This window comes from Melopsittacus undulatus, chromosome 10 (genome assembly GCF_012275295.1).
Source record: "Melopsittacus undulatus isolate bMelUnd1 chromosome 10, bMelUnd1.mat.Z, whole genome shotgun sequence".
NCBI lineage: Eukaryota > Metazoa > Chordata > Aves > Psittaciformes > Psittaculidae > Melopsittacus > Melopsittacus undulatus.
The window spans coordinates 11502131-11523980 of NC_047536.1; the positions used below are offsets into that span (position 1 = coordinate 11502131).

A 21850-nucleotide genomic window follows, 5' to 3' on the forward strand; every position below is an offset into this window, starting at 1 on the left:
GCTTAGCCTTTCCTCCCTCCTGTGCCTTGCTTGTCTATGGGTCAAGAAGCTAGATGCTGCAGTAGTGTGAAGGTGGGTCGAAGCTGGGCTGCACAAGCAGCCCAAACTGAGGGCTCCAAGCCCTGGTTCCACCGCTTTGTAATGATGTCTACGGAGCCCTCACAACGCGGCCAGACCAGACCAGACCAGACCAAACCCAACCAGACCAAACCAGACCAGACCAGACGAACCCCATCCCACAGCCCTCCCTTCAGGGAAGGAGACCGCACTACAACTCCCAGCAGGCATTGCGCGCAGAGGCGGTGCTCTCCCCCGGAGACTAATATTCCCAGCAGCCTCCGCGCCCGCCTCCAGCACGCTTTGCGGGTTGACACGGCTTCCCCGGCGGGAAGACTACAACTCCCAGCAGGCCCCGCGGCCACAGCACCCTCCATTTCCGGGAGCGGAGCCGCGTCCCTTGCTTGGCGGAGGCGGCGGCTGCCCGGAGCGGGCCTGGCTCGGCGGCGGCGCGGCGGCGGCTGTCTGGAGCGTGGCGAGCAGGACGTGCTGGGGCCGGCGGCGGCGGAGGGCGGCGAGGCCGGGGAGGTCTCCAGAGGGTTGGCGCCATGCTGAATATGTGGAAAGTGCGGGAGTTGGTGGACAAGGCGTGAGTACGGCGGGGCGCGGGCAGGCGGGAGGCGCGGGGTGCCGGGGGCGGCTCGGTCGTGGCTCCTCAGCCGGGCCCGTGCTCCCCCCGCCCCATTCACAACATGGCCGCTGCCCCTCCCCCTGCTGAGGTGGCCGCTTCACACCCGCTCCGTGCAGAGCTGACCCCTGTTCCCCGGCCCTGCTCCCTGGGGGCCTGCCCGGTGTGGCCCCCGGCTCGTCTTCCCTGCGCGGCTTTGGCCGCTCCGAAAGGCAGGGGCTGCTTTACAGGCAGTCTGTGGCCTTGCCATTATGGCTGGCAGCTTTCCCGCCTCTCCTGGGCTCATCTGGGCCTTTCCAGCTTTTGGCGAGCTGTGGCTCTGCTTTGAGTACCCCCTGCTTTGCCAGAGTCCCGGGTAGAGTCTGTCTTTTCTGGTACAGGAGCCCTTACAACCTGCCTCTACTGGCCATTGCCCCTAGGCCCCTTAGGAACACAAGCCTCTCAAAGAAGGAAGGGAGAAGAGAACCACCTGTACAGCAGTACATTTTCAGAGTGCTTCCAAAGTCACCACATGCACTCTTAAGTGCATTTCCTTTACCCTAAAGACAGGTCCCTACCCCTGTTGCCATTGACACCCCTGGCTTTCATGACTGAAATGCCCTAACCCACCCCTTAAATGTTTAAATAGCTCAGATGTTTGCAAGTTTATTTAACTAGAACCACCTCCCACCGCAGACTTGGTTGCAGTTTTGGTTATCGTGATCACTGTGTTGCAGCTTGAGAACGTGCCATTACTGTTGCATTTCTTGGCCACTCCTTTATTTTTGGCATGAGAAAAACTTGATACGGTGGAGAACTTGACAAAGATCGTTTTGTCTCCTTAAATAACAAATCTTTAGGGGCAAACTTGGAGTACTTTTCCATGAATTGTGGCCTGCTTAGAGGAATATCTGGCTGAAAGTCTGTTGATCAGTGTATACTAGATGAGATGACACGTAGTAATAGCCTTGGAAGGCAAAGGGCAAGTCTTTAAAAACTTGAGGTTCCATTTTGAGTGTTCTTTAGTTTCATTTCCCCAAGCAGTTCTTAAACTGCCCTGCTTTATATATAGGCTTAAAAACAGCAAACCGAAGAGTAATGGCAGCTTATTTATGGTAATAGATCATTTTGCTTATGGTGCTGTATATCAGACCGAGACTTTTCTAGGCCAAGAATCAGATGACATTTAAAAACCACTGTGAATTAGACTTCTCCTGAAGATGTTGCTTATTTTTTACTGCTTCTTGCATGCAAAGTCAGCCCTTGCTAAAGTAGTTTTAATAATGTGACAAATGAAGTGCATAGTAGGATAACCCAAATAAACCTGTCTTGAGTTCCAGCACCTAAAAGGGCACTTTCGGGGATATCGGATTTTCTAAGCTTTGCTTTGTGTACTTTCATTTGTGTGGGATTAATGATCACTATAACTTTATAACACTGTCACTGGTTTTTAAAATGCTTACTTTTAAGGATATTTCACATGCTACTAAGCCAAACAGTGCATCAAAATCTGGTTTGGAAAAAACACATTTTCGTTCCAAAACAGGTGCAAGTGGACATTTCAAATAATATAAAATGGTTTTTGAATAAACTTCAGTTTCTGCGAGTAGCATTATCCAAATAAAGCAGAATGTGTATTTAAAAAAATAGGGGGGGTAGGGGGAAAGTGGAGCCTGCAGAGTAAATAGTATTTAGAGACATCAAAATCAATAGTCCCATTGTGTGTAGTGCAGATTTGTCATAATGTCTTCTGTCTTAAGGCCATGACTGACAAAATCCTCCCCAGAAGAGGCTAAGAGATATTATCTGCCTCATAAATAACTGCTGATGCTGTGGCAGGAACATACTGAACTTTAACAAGAAACTCTCCTTAAGGAACATGATTATATGTGGATTTTGGAAATGTCCAAATAGCTTGAAATTTTGCTAGTTAGGACTTTGATAGCTTTGTAGTGGTTGTTAGCTCAGCATCTTAGTTCCATATTCAGCTGATACGTATCATCTTAGAATTTGAACTTATTCAGCTGGGTTTTTATCCTTATTTGGGCCTCAGGTGGCTGAGAGCTTGGTTAGGTCAGAGATGTGTCAAGGTGGAGGAGTTCTGTTCAAGAATTTTCAGTTTTTTTGGTGTAAAAATCCAGTAAGCAGTGGTACACAGTAAAGCTACTATTCATTTATTTTTTCTATGTTTGTGGGTTACTTTAATAGCAGAGAACCCAAGTAAAAATAGTAACCTATTAAAAGTCTTCAGATTTTTAGAACTTAAAAATAACTGCAAAATACACAGTTTGTATTTAGTATTGCTGAAGTATTTGGTATTTGTTTTCTGCAGTGTGATAGAAATTGAGCAATCAAGTTCATTAGCTCAGTTCAGCTTAATAATTCTTTTCACACTAGAATCATAAATCATCTCTTTGTATTGTAGCATTTTCTAGTAACTCAGAAGTATGGATCTGCATGTTTTATGAGTAAGAAAGTTATTTTTTTTTTATTGGAGGGTGGTCCTGTTATATGTGAAAGTCAGGAAGACTATGTGATAGCATTACTAGATTTAGACTGTTCGAAGATGTGACAAGATACTTTGTGTCTTGTTCTCCCTTTTGTTAACCTCCCTGTTCTTAGTTGCTCATACAATTTCCCCCTCCCCCCTTATTTTAAGTGCCTGCAATAGTTAGAACTGAATAGTAATGTCTTGTTTCTAACTGGGTGTTGTAAGTTTAAGGCTTAAACCAAATAATCAACAAAGCTTCTCTGTGCCTGCTAAAATTTGTCCTAAGCTTTATTCTGGCAGCTCATAAATAAATGTTAGACTACTTCTACCATCTATTTTTTTCCCCAGGTATTGCAGTGTGTATGAATTCGTTAAGTGTGTGAAATTATGCTGTGTTTCTGGTTAGCTTGTAGTTTAGAAGATGTACATCTACATTTTCTTACTTTTTCTGGAATAAATCCTGTTTCACAGTATGTTAATAAATTCAGAAGTTGGCTTTCTGCCTTTTTTTTTTTTGGTGTTCACTTGTATGAGTTCTTTTTCCCCAGTAGTCAAAACTGAATTGGAAAACAAACAAAAGAATTGGACAATAAATGCAGCCCTCTGTGCTCAACTTGTTTGCTCTATAACAGTAAACTCAGTTTAATTGACAGAGGTTTCTGGTGGCTGAAGTCCGGAGTGGTGCTTGCTGCAGAGTTACTGACTCAGGTGGCACTTCTGAGTCACTCCTGAAGTAATGTAGTAGACTTTTTGTTAACATCTCTTTTCCGTAGGCTTAGATTAGGTCTGCAGTAGAAATATATAGCTAAGCATTATAAGCAAAAGGTGGCCAATTTTTCTCACCTAAGGAGCTGCATACCAACATGTTAACATGACCAAGTGTAGAGGTATGCAGTGCATACTTCACATAGCTGGTGGGAGTGTGAGCTTCAGGAACGTCTGGCAGGTGGGAAGTGTGGTGGTCATCAGCTGTCCCCTGCTCTGCTGCACCATGGCTTTTGCAGCTTTGTCTGTGGGTGACCTGGTGGCTCTGGCCCTGGGTGTTCTGCAGCTCCCGTAGTGGAGTCCAGGTTACCCCATGCCTTCTCTGAAACAGCCCTGTAGTGAGGAAACGTAAATGTTACGTTTAAACTGCTTGTGGCTGTATGAGACTAAGGACCTGCAGGCTGGCCAGTACTGTGTAAAAGCAGTTTATGCTGCTACATGAAATGCTGTATTTGTATTGGTATAGGTGCACCTGAACTTTGATAGTCAAACCATCAAAAGCCCCAGCCAAGTATCTCCCTACTGTGTGATACTAGAACTGACAAAAGGTAGTCCCTGAGATAGAGTTCTGGAGTCCTGGCTTTGGAAATCAGGAGTATTACGCAACTTGGTAACTTCCTTTTTTAAATCTTACTAGACAGTATATGTTCTGCTTTTTGTTCTCCATGTAATTTCTAGGGCAGTTCTACAAAGAAAACCCCATGGCTTTTTTCAAAAGGAAACAAGGGAGAAGAAACTGTTAAAACAGTTTTTAGCTTGACAAAAGCAGGAATGTATTGGTTTGGTCTTGTGGCCAAGTTCAAAAGCCAGGCCATTGTATCTCTCTCTAGGTTTGTTAATTGTCTTTTCTTGAAACAGAATCTGCTGATTTTTATTTTCCTGACCTGTTGCTGTATATTGTTAGCTTAGCACAAGGTAGTTCTGCTTTAAGCAGAAGACAGTTGTTTATATATAGTTAGCAAGGCTAGTTGGACTCCTCATAGCAATATTCCCTCTCTTAATATGCCATAACTAGTTTCTGTCACAGACACGTAATACATGCAGGAAGCAGGATGGAAGACCTTTGGACCAATTAAGATTGACTGCTGGCTGTGTCACAATGTAATGAGACTTTGCAGTCACTTTCTTTGAAATTTCATTACCATTCTTAACTGCTGTGGTCTTCTACATGTATGACCAGAATGTGAGCGAGCTCACTTTAAGCACCTTTCACACATCAAAGGGTGTGAGATACAGTCTAAAAATTTGGTGAAGGTAACAGATCACAGAATCATAGAATAGTTTGGGTTGGAAAGGATCTTAAAGATCATCCATTTCCAGCCCCCTGCCATAGGCAGGGACACCTTCCATCAAACCAGGCTGCTCAAAGCCCTGTCCAAACTGGCCTTGAACACTGCCAGGGAAGGGACAGCCAGAGCTTTTCCATGCAACCAATTTTAGCCTTATGGTAAAGAGCTTCTTCCTTTACCTAATCTAAACCTACCCTCTTTCAGTTTAAAGCAATTTCTCCTTGTCCTATCATTACTTGCTGTTATAAGAAGTCCCTCTCCAGATTTCTTGTAGGCCCCTTTAGGTACCAAAAGGATCTGTATGTACTAAGGACAGTGTTATCCACATGTTCATTTGAATTAGTTAATGTGGGCGAGATAGCTGTCACTGAGGTTTTGAGCTTCTTTGATGTAAAGAAGTGAGCCTGTGATTTTTTTGCCACTTTTAGGAACAGGACAACCACCGTACTTTTTTTTTTTTTTCCCCATTCCCCTTCCAGTTCAGTTGTTCGTCTACCTAGCTGAGTCCTGCTTTGCTAGTACTGCTCTTAGCTACACATTTCTAGTGTCCCAGCAATAATGTATTTGCACTCCCTCATGTTGTAGAGTGGGAGTTGAAGTGTTACAGAGCTATGTTTTCATACAGTTTTCAAGCTTGATGAATTGCTGCAGTATGTAATATTTTAAGCTGGTTTTAAATGCAGAGCAAACTGACTTGTTTAGAGCTGATGGCTGTGATGGTACGGACTCTGAATGTCGGAGGCATTTATAACACTTGAAAATTTACTTGTAGAGTTAGGCACTAGGGTCCTCTATGATTTGTTCTGATGCTACATCTATGCAATGCAGAAGGATTTTTAGTGGAAAAGGAAGGATTAAAGTGGAAAAATAAAGGAAAATGCTGTCCTTGGCTGCGATGCAGCTAGGTAGGAGAGAAATTCTTTTAGTTAATAAACAGTGCTTTCTTTAGTACTTCTAATTGTACCAGATATAAGAGGGATAAATTGTTGGTAAAATAGAGTGAATTACTGCTTTGATTGTCATTGCAATTCCTAGCTGTTGTAGCCTGAAGCATGGTATGTAAATTAGACTTTCTCTTCAGTTGAGAAATAGAGTTTTCTGAACTGACCCCACTTCACAGATGAGGAAAGTCACAAAGATAATTGTCTCAAGTAACCCAAGTCACAGTCAGTGATCAGGGATAAAACTCTGGATTTGCTGACTTCCAGTCTCTGTTGTCTGCTAACTCATGCTATGCATTATACATATTAATGTGGTAAATGCATACCAGTAATTTACCCTACAATTACATGGCTTAAAGCTAGCTTTCAGTTGCTTATTGCCTGTAGTATGCTCACATTTGGCCAAATATAGGCAGGTTCCTGTGTGTGCTCAGTTGGGGGTTTGAAATCTTCTTGCCTAACTACTTTCTTTTTTTAATGTGCCTGTAACTGTTCTTGTTTATGGGTGATTTTCGTATGATTCATGGATTTGTCCACCCCAATGATTGAGCTCTTCTTCAATCAAGTGCTGTTTGCAGGCTTAGTAATAGCAGGTATTATGGTAAATGATCCATCATATGATAGATCCAGTGAAAGAAAGGGTAAATAACTGTCTAACACTAGTCCTTTGCAATCTGACCTTCTCATAAACTCCCTTGCTCCAGTTCCAGGATCATTTAGTTTTCTTTATATTTAAGATTTATTTTAGTGTGCATAAGCAAGATCTTCAGAGCAGTGAACACTTCCATCGTTTTATGTAAGGGACAGTTAACCCTCACTGCATGAGTTATCCTCCTATTGCTGCTTAAGAGATGTCCTGCTGATAACTGCTTTAAGAACAGCATTTTGTATCATTATTATAAGCGAGCTGATGATTATTATCACCAGCCCTATAAGGACTTGTCTTCTGCCTGGTTCCCAGATACCAAGAGAGAAAAGAAATGTCTTGGGAAGGCAAAGGAAGACTGTATTTGAACATGTCATTTGACTCTTCAGCAGTGTGTGGTTGTCTGCCAAGCACTTGTCACAGCACTTATTTCTTGGGGTTTTCCTTCTTTATTTAAAAAACTTCCAAAACCATGGTGTTTTTAATAAGGAATAGAAATGGTCTTACTCTTTGGGCCATATAATTTAATATTGGTGATAAGCATCTTTGAAAGTAATATGCACTGTTATCTCATGCACATAGACATGTTACTCTCCTGTTTGAGTATTCTACTGGAGTAATTAAAAGCAGACTAATACTATAAGCTGAAGTGTATATTAAGAGTTAGCATAAGGTAGTTGTTGCCAAATATGCAAATTTCATTAACACACTTCTTTACATGGTGGTTTTATTAGTGGCCTTCCAAATGTATTGTTGCCATTTTACAGCATATGGAAGGTAACAATAGTTTGTTATATAAGGCTAGGTAAGGTGATGGCCTTATGCATAAGGAAGGCTAAATGATGTGTGTATGTGTGATATACGCATGTCCTTGAGGTGTTTTTAAAACATAGTTTTGCATTGCCTTGCCAGAAATAAGACTTGCTTGGGAAGTAAATGAAGCTAGTCAAAGATAAGAGCCTTATGTACATCATTGCAGCTATGGTCAAAAGGATCAGGGTGTTTAACTTAGCTTTGTGCTAATCCCTTTAATGCTTTTTTACTAAACATCTATGAAGATCTGTAAAGATCTTTGTTTTACAGATGCAAACTTCTGTAAAGATCTACAGTGGCACAAATTTCTGCCTAAAGCTGTTTTACAGATTTTAAATGCGTATTTCAATTTTGTTAATTCGTAAGGCAAAGCTAATATAGGGCAACAAGATGAAAAAGTGAATTAGTAGCAAATATGCCAAGTGAGTAAAGTATTTGGTTTTGCAATGGGTCTTTTTCCAGCTCCTTTATAGTGTGCTGGGCCTTATTGATGCGGGTGAAATATGGACCCAGTTACAAAGGTTGCCAGCTGCTGACATCTTTCAGTTTGGAGTATGAGCTTTATTTACCTGTTGGGTTTGGAATAAACAGCTGTAGTATAGCTAAAACTTTCTTTTAAGGATGCTCAGTAGGCTATTTAGAAAGAGCAGTTGCATAGGAGAGCATAACTCTTTCATGACAAAGCATGCTCTCCCTCTCCAAAAAATAAGAGCTGATTCTAACTGGGATGCACTTTATTTTTTTTGATGTGCAACTGGCTGTTAAGGTAATGTCATGTGAAATTGTTGAGTTGGGAGTTCACTTCTTTCCAGGATGCTGTGTAGGCTTTGGTTCTAGGAGTATTTTTTCAGTAACAGTGTTAGAAAAACTATTCATTACTTATTCATTCTTGCATCGTGTGCTGTGTAAGTATGGTGGTTTGGGTGAACCAGAGAGAGGAACAGATCCAACTGGAAGCTTTCCCTCTTCCTTTGTCTCCCTCCCAAAAGACAGTCAAGTTAGATTAGTTCCCTAGACGTGTTTGCCATAAAACTGAACAAGTGTTTGTGTTGTGCATCTGAGGAAGCACTATTGAAATGGGCGCTAAGAGAAGGGGAAAGGAGAGGGACCATTCATTAAAGCAGGTGTTAAGTGGAGCACATGGCTGAGGCTCCCCTTGTAGTTGCCCTGAAGTCAAAAGCACCACCAGCAAGCACTATCACAATTATGAAAACATAACCTAAGCCATGAAGGTTGTAGTTTCACAGTCGATGTAAGCGTAGGCTGATGGTGAAAGAGGTTTCACAGCCTTCTGTCTGCCACAGACTGCACACTTCTCTCTCCCTTTTGCTGGCAGTAGCATACTTTCTGCTTGATGAGAGAATCTCTAGCTAGTTGGTTTTGCCAATTTAGTCTTCCACTGGATCAGTTCCCTGATATAGTTAACTCCATGGTCATACAAATATTTGTACTGGCACGAAGGAAGGTATTTGTGTAGGAATAAGTGGCTGGGGGCAAAGGAGGGAAAGGTACAGGTTTAGTGCTTGAAATACTCCCTTAGCATGTGGTTTCACAAGCAGGTTGAAGAGCTATAAGATTATTCTTCCACTAAAAGAGAATGTCTCACTTCTGTACCTGGCCATTCATGATCTTTACCTTCCTTATGCTGCTGTTAGGTAGTTCAGTATTTGCTTGTGCTATCTTGCTGATAGAGCTAAAAAAAAAATCCCAAGCTTTCAGGATTCATAACTGATTTGGCAGCATGCTGCATTACCAGCTGCTTATGGTACCACAAGCACTTGTGTTGATAGGGGAAAGGACAGAAAGATAAGCTGGACCCTTTTTGATGATAGTACATTTTTATGTAAGTTTATTTGAAACAAAGTAGTTTGTTAGCTGCAAAACTGCTCTAAAAGATCACAAATTTAAGTTTAAATTTATTCTACTTTGTATATCATTGCTTCAAGCCCCTGAGCTAACTTTTCTATCTTTGTATCACTGTTGTATTGGGGAATAGCATTTGTACTTCTGATTCCACTCTCAGATCCCAGATCTGGGAGAAAGGATATAGATTTAAATATAGCTTTGTGTCTTGTATGGTTATATTCTGAATGATTGAGGCTGGGAGTGATCTTGTGATCTGACACATCTTTGAGATGCTTTCAATTCAATTTAAAAGTGCAGCTAATTAAATTCATTATATTAGAAATATTGCTGGTATGTATTTCAGTTATTACAGAGTGGCAAGAGTGGTATTCTGTGTAGACTGTTTTTAAATACATCTGTTTGGATGTGCTTGGGTTTGCCACTAAAAATGAAACTAATGTGATACCACCAATATTGTTAGTGTGTATTTGTGTTTTAAGGAAACTCCTTCAAAGCTGTTGTACTCCTCCCTCCTCTCATCCAAACAGTCATATCCTAACCAGCTAAATATTGACTGCATGCTTAATAGATACTAACTGGTTCATTTGGGATACAATTAGTAATATTAGTGTATATTCAGTTTGTTTAATGAGACTGACCTGCATTTTTTCAATCTGTTGTAATAATAATGAGACCTGTTGGGAATTAGGGAATACATTTTTTTTTTCTTTGCTTCATTCTGAATCATAAATGTTTTTCTTATTGGTTGCTCTCCCCATCCTATTGAGCTGTTTAGAAACATCATAATGTACATTACTCACTGTTCTGTGCTTCCTCTCAAGACATGAGTTTTTAACTATTATTCCATATGATCATGCAAAGAGAGGTGGGGGGAAAAAAACCCTCTGTTCAAAGTTGTTTATTGTCTAAATGAGTTAACTTCTGTCACAGTGGTTTGTCTCCCTGCTACCAAGCAGATGATTGCATTTCTTGAGACAGCTTGGGAACTTAGTGCTAATAAGAGTCCTAATTGGAAATGGAGTCTCAGCCCTTAAACTGCCACTGCCAGGGTTTTGTTGATTACCTGGTAACTGTAACTTCTGCAGCTTCAGACATTAGATCATCAAAATCCAGTCATCTTCCCATTACTGTGTAAATAAATAAATAGTTGGTGTATTGAACCATAGTGAAATTGGCTTGTTGTAAACACACAGTGTAATTTGAAATTAATCATCTTTGTGGCAGGACCTAGAAACTGGGGCTCTGAGGCAAATGAAACAGCTCTTGTTACCTTTTTAGGACAGAAGAGTTATTTGATCTCCTGGAGGAACCAGTTTAACAAATGATACCTATGAAAGGAAAGGAAACGTCATTATCCTCCACAAATAAACATGGCTTGGAGTTTTGAAAGTTAATTTGTATATAATTTACCACACTCATTCCACAAAAGAACACTTGCTTTGAGTAAAAATGCGTGTTTGTGAGCTTGAGGGGTTTCAGTTTGCCAAGCTACCCTTTTTATTTCATGTGAGACCCCAATCTGAAACTTATAATGAAATAATGAATGTTAATGTAATGTTGATAATATAATTCATTTATTCTGAATAGTGTATTCTTACTGCCTGTGCTCATTTTTGGATACTCTGCTGTAAATACAGCTGCAAAAGGACACACTGCCATTAGCTAAAGACACTTCATCTAACTGCTTAATACAGTATTAGAAGGATTTCTAGATTGTGACGTGTGTTCATAGAAAACTGAATAACAAAAGAAAATGAGTATTAAGCTAATTTAGTCTATTTAGGATTATGGTGAGTGCTTTTTATTCTTAAATACACTTGTAGCAGGAAAGAAACAGTAATTCAGATTGATTAAAGAATGAACAGTCTGAAGTAGGAAAAGATGAGGGTTTTTTTTTTTAAAACTTTTTTTTTGGGGGGGGGTGGGTGGGGTGGTGGTGTTAATTTTACTGGGGGGGGGCAAACCGCAGAGCTGGTTGCACAGAAACACTGCAGGGGCTCCATCTTTGGTGATGTTCAGAACCTGTCTAGACATGGGCCTGAGCAGCCTTCTCTTGCTGAGCCTGTGTGAGCACAGTGCCTGTGCTGTGCGGTCACAGGGGCACCCTCCCAGCCTCAGCCCTTCTCTGGTCCTGACTCAGCTATCTGGAACCATGAGAGCTCTTTAATGAAACAGGTATCAGCTAGAATGTATCAAAGAAGGGTGGACTGGGTAGGTACCACAGCCCTGTATTTCCTAACACTCAGTTACGGGGAAAAAACATTATTCCTGCCAGCAGAAACTCCATGAGTGACACAAAGTGCAGCTCTTCTGTAGTATTTCATTATTGTTTCATATGCCATGAGCCTCATCTATGAGTCTTGTATCAGTTGAACTATTTTGATGTGGTTTTATATATGGTGTACTTATCCCATATAATAAGATGCTGTAGAAAAATAGTGAGAAATGGTTGATTGTCAGAACTGACTGTCAGCATAACTTTTATTATGATTACACTAAGTTAACTTGACCAAGAGATGACAGCTAATTTTAATGGGAGGAAGGCCTGCAATTGGTGAAGGGAAAAATAGTTCTTATAGGTCTGTTGTAGGAGATACGTGTATGTTACAAAGGGCATCTGTCCTGGGATAAGTCATATTTTAGAAGACCGAAGACTAAGGTGGAACCTGGAATATTTCAGCAAATTTTGGATATGTTCTGTCTGTGTCCCATTTTAGAACAGTGTGGTTAGTAGGACTATGTAATAGAGCAGGCACAGAATAACACAGGCACAGCTGAATGGGTGAGAAACATGTTGAAGAAAATTTTTTCAGACCAAATTAACAAGAAAACTGTGTCATCCAGTCAGTTCTTACAAACTGAAAATTCAGGGCTAAAAGTGTGAGGACAGAGCAAGAGCAGGAAGAGGACTGTATTGGTTCATGTCTTCCCACCCTATGTGGATGGCAGAGAGGCATTGTGGACAGGAAATGTGATAGCAGTGGGTGACTTCATGTATCCTTTGTAGGTTAGATATACATTGCATCAGCATCTTCTACTGTTCACAGTACACATCTAGGTCATCGGTGGTTGGTTCACCAAAGAGCTAGACAAGAAGACAGAAATTGCAAGCCTTGACTTGGTCCTGAGCTGTACAGTGATTCTGGTTCAGGACATCGCTTTCAGAGCCAGTCTGTAATAGTGAATAAAGCACTTGGATTAAAAATTGTGTTATGAGCAACAAGAGCATAAATAAAAAACATTTTTGGGTGCATTTTTCATAAAGGTTGCTCTTGAACATAAAAATTAGGAATTAATTTAAAACCTCCAGACTTCCAAGGGCATGCTGAAGAATGGAATCCTTGCAGGTGATGTGGAGATAATGCCAGTGCTATATCGGTGGCTCCTAACAAAACTCTTATTGTTTCTTGAAGACTGATGAAAAAGAGACTTTGTTGGTGAAGAGGAGGGTTAAGGAAATAATTCAAAGCAAGTCCATGTGTTTCAAAAAGCTGAAAGGTCTGTTTGAAGAAAATGCTAAGCTTAGAGTTGCTGGTTATTCTTATGTAAAAACAAGACAGATGAGGCAGTTTAAAAAACAGCTTGTGAAAGGCTTACAACCTAGTTCAAAACAAATTGGAAGCAAGAAGCCAGGGAATGCCTTTAGGGCCACTAGACGCTGAAGGAGCACTGGCAGAAGGTGAAGGCATAGCTGGAAATCCCCCTGAATTCTTTGCCCGTAGCTGTAAAATGTTGGATGCTCATAGCTCATTCTGCTAAATTATCACTGCATGCTTGCCTGTACTTGTTTTGTATACAACAGGCATCTTCTGACACCATGAGATTATGATACTGAGCAAACAGGTTTCCCCTTGCACATCACTACTTATGCTGAAGTGCAAAGTACTTGCTGAGAGACTGTGAAGTCTTAATTGCACTTTAAAAGAAGTTGAATTTCTTGTTCCTGTTAGCAAGGTGAGGTGAAAGGAAAGGCTTAGTTTTTGAAGGAAGCTTCCTTCCCAGGAAAATGAGATATGCTGAGACACTAAAACACAAGTTGAAAGGGCTTTGATTGTGTTCCTCTTAAGGCTGTGTGTAGTGGACTCAAGAAATGAGGGTCTTGCATCCAGACATACTGCATGTAGTCTTAAGTGTCTTCCTGAAATTGTCTGACAGATGTAATGATCTTTTCTGAATTGGATTTCAGTATTGGATATGAAAGGAAACACTGCAGATGCATTAAAGCTATTGAGTGTAGCAGGTATTATAGCACTGCATAGAACAGTGGAATAGTCCTTGCTTTCTGCTTCATGCAGTAGGCAAGCAGACTGTAAGGAAACAATTGTGAGAAGCCTATCAGCTTCTCTGTAGTGACAGCATTTTCATTTTTTTATTTAATTTTAATTATTTTCAGTAAGTAAGGTGCCTGAAATAGGCTGTTGAGGTTGTGTGGGGTTTGTTTGCAAGCAACAGCAGCTATAGAATTAATTCCAGTGTGTGTAGAATAAGATCAATAAATGATAATGCAGTTCGCCTAAGAAAAACAAAGGTGAGGATAGTAGTCTGGAGTATTTTTCTCTCCTACTGAATACCTCCTGCAGAGCAATTCCACTGAAAGACACTTGAATAAATGAAGGAAAATAACTGGTTATGAGCCTGCAATTTGATAAGTTTGTGTAAACTGTTCCTTCCTTTTCCTTTCTCCTAGTCTGAAAAGTGCAGTGCAGCTTCTGCCTTGGTCTTAAGATATTTTCCAAGATGCAAGGCTGTATTTAAATTGCAGTCAAGGGATCTCTTGTTTAGTTGCTTCACCTGCTATACGGACCATATTTCTAGATTCTGTTGATGATGAGATAGATACACATCTCAGGCTTTCTTAGGGCATACAAGGTTAATTCTTTGCTGTATCACAGATGAAATGTGAAGCTGTAGAGTTATAGCTCTAGTTGAAGGTAAAAGGCAAGTCCTTCAAAACAAGCCTGGATGCCAGGGATAGAGTGCGATTTGTGTTGTAAAAGGTGTGTGTGTGTGCATTTGACTTGTATGGTTTATATGCAGCTGGGGTGCTGTTGTCTGCCTCTGGTTGCATTGGGCCTGAAGGAGCAAGGAGAAGAGCTGGCAGGAACTGGAGCCCTTGGACAGGCTGGAGAGAACAGAGGCAGCACTTTCAGATCTGGTAACCTTACCTATACCTTGGCTGTGGCTCTGATGAAAGAAGAGGTTGTAACCGGTGCTTACTGTTGACTTAGAGGAACTGTCTGTACTCAGATTCATTCCTCTCAAAATGATGGCAGAGGATTGATATTGCGAAGTGTATGGGTTCATGGCATGGCACGGTGCCAAAGTGATTATATAGTAGCAGAGAATGATCAATTTGTGTGTTAAAAGCTTCAGCGCGCCCATTGTTTAAACTTTAATCAGGCTTGCCTGGTGGAACAGGTAGTGTTTAGAGTAATGCTTAATTTGTAATAAAATTGGAATTAGGGCAGTGTTTTCATGGTACTCAGCTTGCAGCGAAGGGATAGCTGAAACTACAAGGATCATTAAACATGATCTGTTAATGTTAGGGGTGTGTGTTTTTTGGAAGTATTAAACTCCATATTATTGTCTGTGCATTCTTCTGTCCACACTAAATACTTTGTCAGTTGACAAATATTTGAAACAATTCATAAAGAAAGTCTGGATTATTAGATTTCAGTGTGATTAGTAACACTGAATAGGTCTGCACAATTCATAGCTGTAGTAGCTATCAGGCAGCGCTGATGCTTTTTGGAGTAAAATCTACCATGTGTAACTATCCAGCTGATATACTTTGAGCATGTATAGCATCAGGAGGTTTCCTTGACCACTTGGTGCATTATTGTAAGATTACAACTGTTACATGCCCTTCATGGTATCAGAAAACTCTAGTATGATGTGTTTTGGTGAGTGAACAGTTGCAAAGATTGGAGAATGTCAGAACCTGTAGAGTGAGAGGGCTTGTCAAAGGAGTGTTATCATTTGGGGATAGCATTAAAGAACTAATGACACACCTCTTGACACTCTGAAAACTAAAGTTTTGTTTTGGAACCAGGTTGTTTTAAGTACAGAGATCATTGATTGACCTTCTGGAGGATTTGGAGTGTCATAGGTGCTGTTAGAGGATTCATTTTACTGTAAAGTTGGGCTTTGGTTTATCCCCCCCACCCCTATCTTCATCCTTCATGGTCAAATACAGGAAGTGTGAAGTACACCAGTGGGTTGAAGTCACACAGATTCAAAGCTACAACTTACTTCTCTGAAAACTTACTCCTTTTATTTCTTGAAAGAAGGGTAAGACCTCGCTGTTCCTGTAAATACTTCTCTCTCAACATTCAAATCTTGTGCCTTAGTCCTTAAAGCTGCCTGACTGGGAGTACTTGTGGCATCTCTTTATGTGTTGAAGGTTTCAGTACACACTTAAAATACTTCATCTATGGAGTTGAGTGTGGTATCTTAGTATGGTGTGTATGGAAAGAGGCAAGTAGCGCTAGTAGCTAATTCAGAAGGCAGCTTATGTAACCCATTATGAATAACTGAAATGAGCTTTTTCAGGGAAATTTACTCTTGAAGTTAAACGAGTGCAGCAAAGTACAAAGAAGCAGTTGATTGGAGGATGTAAGCTATGGTGAAGAGTGTTTCAGTCTCTCTGTCCCAAAATGGGTGTGTTTTAGTTTTACATTACAATTGTCTAGCAGTTTTTATTGGAATTCACTTATTCGTGCTGGTATTATTCATATAAAAAGCACTCTACAGAAAGTGTGGTTTTAATTAGATTTCTCTAATTCTTTTCTATTTGATTAAACATTTGTTTTCAGAATCTGTCATGTTACCTGATTAGATCACAAGTATGGAAAAATAAAGATGCAGCATTTGACGGAAAGTATGTAGTAGTTGTTGCTGAGTCTTGAAGGAGGAAGCACAATCTGACTGCATTCTGTACAGACATGTAGTTAAGTCTAGAAAATAGTTTTAAAACTGCTGCATTCTGATTGTTACAGGATTAAAAATCTGAGGTGTAAGGAGCTGAGAAGCAAAGGTTGAGGACTGAAAAAAAAACGATCATGTGATTGTAGCATACACATGGAAATCTCTTCAGTTCCAGTTACAAAAGGCCGTCCAAGTTATGTAATTCCTCAACTTTTTTGACTGTATGGCTGCTGTTGTTTAAACACAGCTTATTGTACTTTGAAAGCAAATCCGTAGGAATAGGAGCTTAATGAAGCAGTGGCTTCAGTGTGATATGCCAGATGTAGGCTCACATGAGTGTAAGGAGAGTGAGAATTTGCAGAGGGCAGTAGCAGTGTCGCCTTTTTGTCTGAATCAAAACCAGAGTTGCTGTTGTAGCATGTAACTATCCCATCAAAGTGTCAAATGTTGCCTGAATGGCAGCTTTTCCCCTACTTGTTTGTGAAATCGGTTTTTATGCTTAAGATTAACCATATTTGTCACAAGAATGATTTTAGGTTTATTTGGACTCTAATTTTAACTAAAACTTGAACTAAAAATGTGACCTAAAAACCTAATACTGCAAAACAGCGGAGAATAATATGGTGTTCTTACAGTGTGAATTAAAAGGAAGTATTTTGATTCATTCTAGTTGCTGGAGTACAACATTTATTCTGGCAATTCACCTTTAAAAGAAGTCTTTTTGAATGAAGTATAGTAAGCAAAATGACAACACTTACTAAGGCTTTAAAGTGAAACTGTGGAAATGTGTATTTGAAGTAAAGATAGTATAATTGTTGAAGATTAGAGGATGCTAGCTGAAGAACCTTAGGTGGGTGTTTGGAACCAAAACATCCATAAAGAACGGGGAAACAAAGAAACGGCTCTGGGCTGTAAATGAAGAAATGCTTCATATAGTGATGATACAAAACCACAATCAATAGTAGTAATGTGGTAAAATCCTCAGTGAGTTTGAGAAATTATTTACCAGCACATCTTGCTGCTCTACAATTGTTGACAAATTAATATATTTAAACAGCCATTTATCTGTTGGTTTAAATCACAAGGGATTGTTTTATATAAAAATATGAAAGTATTAACACTTACATACTGCAGGGAATCTGCAATAGAAGAGATGAAATCAGCCTTAAATCTACTCGGGGGGAGAAGTGTTGGTTCCTTGCACAAATATGCTTTAAAACTGCCATGTAATTAGTTGCCTCGTGTTCCCAACATCTGTAAAAACTACTTCGGCTGTAGCATAGCAATTACAAGAACATGAAGAATATAGTAAGCTGCAAATGGGTAACTTCTGAGAGAGGGAGGTAAACTTTGAAAAGGAAGGCTTCAGTAATGTGCGGTGAGTGGTTTCTGTAAGTGACAGATCTCACGAATTCTTTAACAGGTTTCAATTTGATTCTTAAAGTCACTGCTCTTTTTGAAAGTTTGTGTGTGGTGGACTTTTAGTTATCTTGTTTACTTGGTAGTCTTTTGTGATTAGAAGTTGTAAGGCACAGGAAATAGCTTTATAGTTCCTTCCTCCCACAAGTTCTAATTCATTTGTGGCCATCAGGATGTTTTTCTTGGCTTATCTCTTTCTGTGCAGTTTGCCTTGCACATCTGCCCCATAAATTATGAAGCTGTTAACTTGAAAAGCTGAAATTGTATTTTAGATCCTACAGTACCATAATGAAGATGGTGTTGTTGGTCAGAAAGAGCATAATTGCAACTTGCATAAAAGGTCCGTAATACCCACTATTCCTGTACTAAATTGACTGGTGTCATATTTGTAGTGCTTCTGAGGAGTGGCTTAAAAATAAGTAACTTCAAAGGGTCAAGTACCAGCTAATGTTGTGCTGTTACCTCTGTGTAACCTGAGGTATTTCACTAGGCATTTTGGCAGATGGGTACCCATCTGTTTCTTCCCTGAATGTGAACTCCTGGCTTCATATTTGGTATCCGTATGTTTCATTTGCAAGGCTCTAAACCTAAGCTTCGTGTTTTATAACAAAAGTGACATTACTGACAGGAGCAAAATGAAAATACATTAAGTTTGTTACATGTTTTTTAGTTAGTTTGTCTTCACTAAGCAAGGAGAGAGATGCTGGCTGAGATTGAATGTATGACTTCACTGAAGGCAAGAGCAGTACCATAGTATCACAGAATGGTTTGGGTTGGAAGGGAACTTCAAGCTCATCCAGTTACAACCCTGCCTTCTGCTAGACCAGCTTGTTCCAAGCCCTGTCCAACCTGGCCTTGAACACTACCAGGAATGGGGCAGCCACAGTTCCTCTGGGCAACCTGTGCCAGTGCCTCAGCACATTCACACTGGTGAGACCATCTTTAGTTTGAAGGCAGTTAGTATCTTTTTCTCCGAATATCTGCTAGTAACATTAGGTTACATACATTCCTGAATGTCCTTTATATTGTTTGGGATAACAGGTGGATAAATTATGTCTTATCTTTTCTGTCTTCTCTGTGAGACAGTCTGAATGGTGAGCTTTCTAAGGTAGTGACAGTCTGTCACAGGGCAGTGAAATCTGGTGCTGATATGCATCTTTTGGTTTGACTTTGTCTTAAATCCTTTCAGTTTCTTAAAACACAAGCTTGGACCAGTGATCAGCTTTAATCCCTCAGAGCCTGAAAGAAGCAAGGCTAAATAAGTGGAGTTAATATAATGCCCCTTTTTAGGAGGTGCTTCTTGTGTAGTGTGCTGGCCCTGTGTGGTTTGGGAGGTGGTGCTGTGCGGATCGGGAGAGTTTCTTTTTTAGCTCACCAATTCATGTGCTTGGTTGAAAGAGTTTCATGCCCAGATGGATAAGTATTAAATGATTTTTTTAATTGGCAAAAATGTTTCTGGAATCTAATTAACAATTTAATAGATGCCAAGATTCCCACACCTGGAAGTGGGGGAGGCATAGCCTGTGCTCAGACCAGTTGTGTAGCTTTTTTATTTACCATGTACTCTCAGTAGTTGAAGCTAAGTTCTGCACACAGTTTAAAAATGGATCATTTAATATTAAAATAACTTTTTAGCATTCTCAGAAAGCTTTCTGTCTGTTTTCAGTCCTGCTTTACAGGAACCTTTTAATCTAGAGACTAAAAATAGTTTAGATGCATGACTCATAGAAGTTGAGTGGTGGGGATAAGATGCGTTCTTCCCCTCCAAAGGCTTCATCTTAGATGCATGTGTGTCTGTGGGTTGGGGTCTTTTAGGTAACCATAGTGTGATTGGGGGAAAATACGAAAAAAAAAATCACTGCTGTTGTGTTTTATTCCTGTGTGTTGTATTATTCCTGAAACATGCACCATGGACCAAATGAACTAGTGAGTTCCTGTCTGGTGTTATAGTGGGAGACTGCTAGCTTCTTGGCTGAAAGGGAGCAGACAGCCTAACTGGCAGGAGAAAATAAGCTGCTGGAAGACAAAGCCAGCACTTTAACTGTAGGAGCAAAGCATTAGCTCAGCGTCCAGATGTAAGTTACTGCTGCCTTTGTTCAGAGGTTTACGTTGAAGTTACCACCATGCTGATAATAAACCATCCATATGAGAAGGATAACAACAGTGCTGTGTGCCTTTCCATAAAAATTGTAGTGATGTTTAAATGGAGATATGCAAGATGAATAGATTAACCTGATTCACATTCTTCCTGCTTCAGTTAGAGTTAAAACAAACTTTCCTTATGCTGTAATTTAATGGTTTCTTATCTATTTATTTTTTAGATGCCATTTATGGTATGTTCTGTTTGAACAATGCAGTCTATTAATTTTAAAATCTAGTAACCACAGTATAGAGTTGCGCAAGTGTATTCGTACTGGGTTTTGTCCATGTACACTTTGGAGACTGTTGCTGTAACAATCTCCTTTGCTATGTCACCAAGAGAGGTGACAAGATTTTATTCTGAGTCAGTAACATCTGTTCTGTCATGAACCAAATGCAGTGTACTTTGCTTTGATTCGCTGTGAAAGTCATAGGAAATGTGGTGAAGACTTTCTAAAAATAAAGAAGCTGCTAGCAAATTACAGAGAGAATGAGGCTAAAGTATTAGTCTGAGATGCATATTGAAAGTATAATGCTGAACACTGTTATGTAAAGATAATTTTATGTTGTGTCTCTTCTGTCACGTCAGATAACAAAAGGTTAAAGTACTTGTTTCTTGCAAGACTTCGGTACCACACTGCGTAGTGCTGTACAGAAACAGAGCTTCTGTTGTCCTCTGTTCTTCCAGACACCTCCCCCTCTAACAGACTATTTATTTTTTCTTTTAAAATTCTAATTTCTTTAGTGTTGCTGTTTTTGGGATGGCATCAGTGTTCAAACTGCATGTGAGAGGCACACGTGTGTAACACTGTTTTTCTTCTGTACTTAAACAGGTATTTGAGAATGGTGTCTTGTTGGAAACTGTTAATGGTGGTAAAATATAGAAAGTTTCTTATCTCAGCTTTTAGTATTTTAGTGTTCCCAGTTGTAAAATTAAAAAAAAGGAAAACAGAAGGTGCATAATCCAATGATGTCCTTGGAGTAATAGTTAAAGGCATAATATTATGCACATAGGAGTCCCATGTATACATGATATTGTAATTGGTTTGAAATATACATTGAAAAAAAATTTTAACTGTGTAACCAGGTTTCTTGTTCCTGCTGCTCAGTCCCTCAGCACAGTGGGCAGCTTCCCAGAGGTTGGAGAAGTGTTTCTAATTAGGCTTACCCTGTCCAACCCAATACCTTTATCTTCACTATAAAGAAACTGTTGTAATGCACCCTCTCTGTGACTTCTGGTTATTTTAGTTTTCACAAGATTAGACATGGCATTTCACAAATCTTCTGTGGATCTAATGTCTAGAATTGTACTTGTGTCCTCAGTGACACCACCCACATCAATAGCAACTCTAATCCTAATGGTGCTTTTATTGGAGTGGTCTGACTCTTGCCCCAGGGCATATTCAAGGCTTTCAAGTTTGTACAGAAACATTGACTAAGATCTGTTAAGCTTTCCAATTCCTTAATATATTTTAAAGTAAGTTCTGTTCTGGATGGATGGATATTTCTTGTTCTTTCATTACCTTTAATGTATAAGTACTTGCTTTTCTCATGTTTTTTATTTTCACTATGTCAGGTTTCCTATGCATGTGGTATTTAAAGGTTTCTGTATGTTTAAGACTGCTGCTATTTGAGCATTAATGTGAAATGCTAAGTTTACATGTCATTTGAAGAGCTGAAACTCTGAGATACAGCTCTTCACTCATTTCCTAATGAATGCTTATTTTAGGAATACTTCCTCCAAAAGAACATTGTTCTCAAAATCTACCAGTGAACTGTAAGCTTCCTTTATGAGTTAAGATTTCATGCACTTTGACTGTATTGTCAAGGTGATGAGGGTACAGAACACCACTGACCATGGGGAAAAAGTCTGGAAGATACAGGAGATGC

The 21850-nt window shown here is 39.9% G+C and overlaps 1 protein-coding gene across 2 annotated transcripts in view; it reads left to right on the top strand.

The window, feature by feature from the left end:
• Positions 1-421: 421 nt before the first annotated feature.
• CLINT1 (clathrin interactor 1) overlaps positions 422-21850 on the top strand; it is a 50722-nt gene continuing 29293 nt past the window's right edge. For both annotated transcript variants that reach the window (XM_034066922.1, XM_034066923.1), the window contains exon 1: positions 422-646. In XM_034066922.1, coding sequence (XP_033922813.1) covers positions 606-646 — 41 coding nt within the window. In that variant the 5' untranslated portion in view covers positions 422-605. The remainder of the gene's footprint in view (positions 647-21850) is intronic.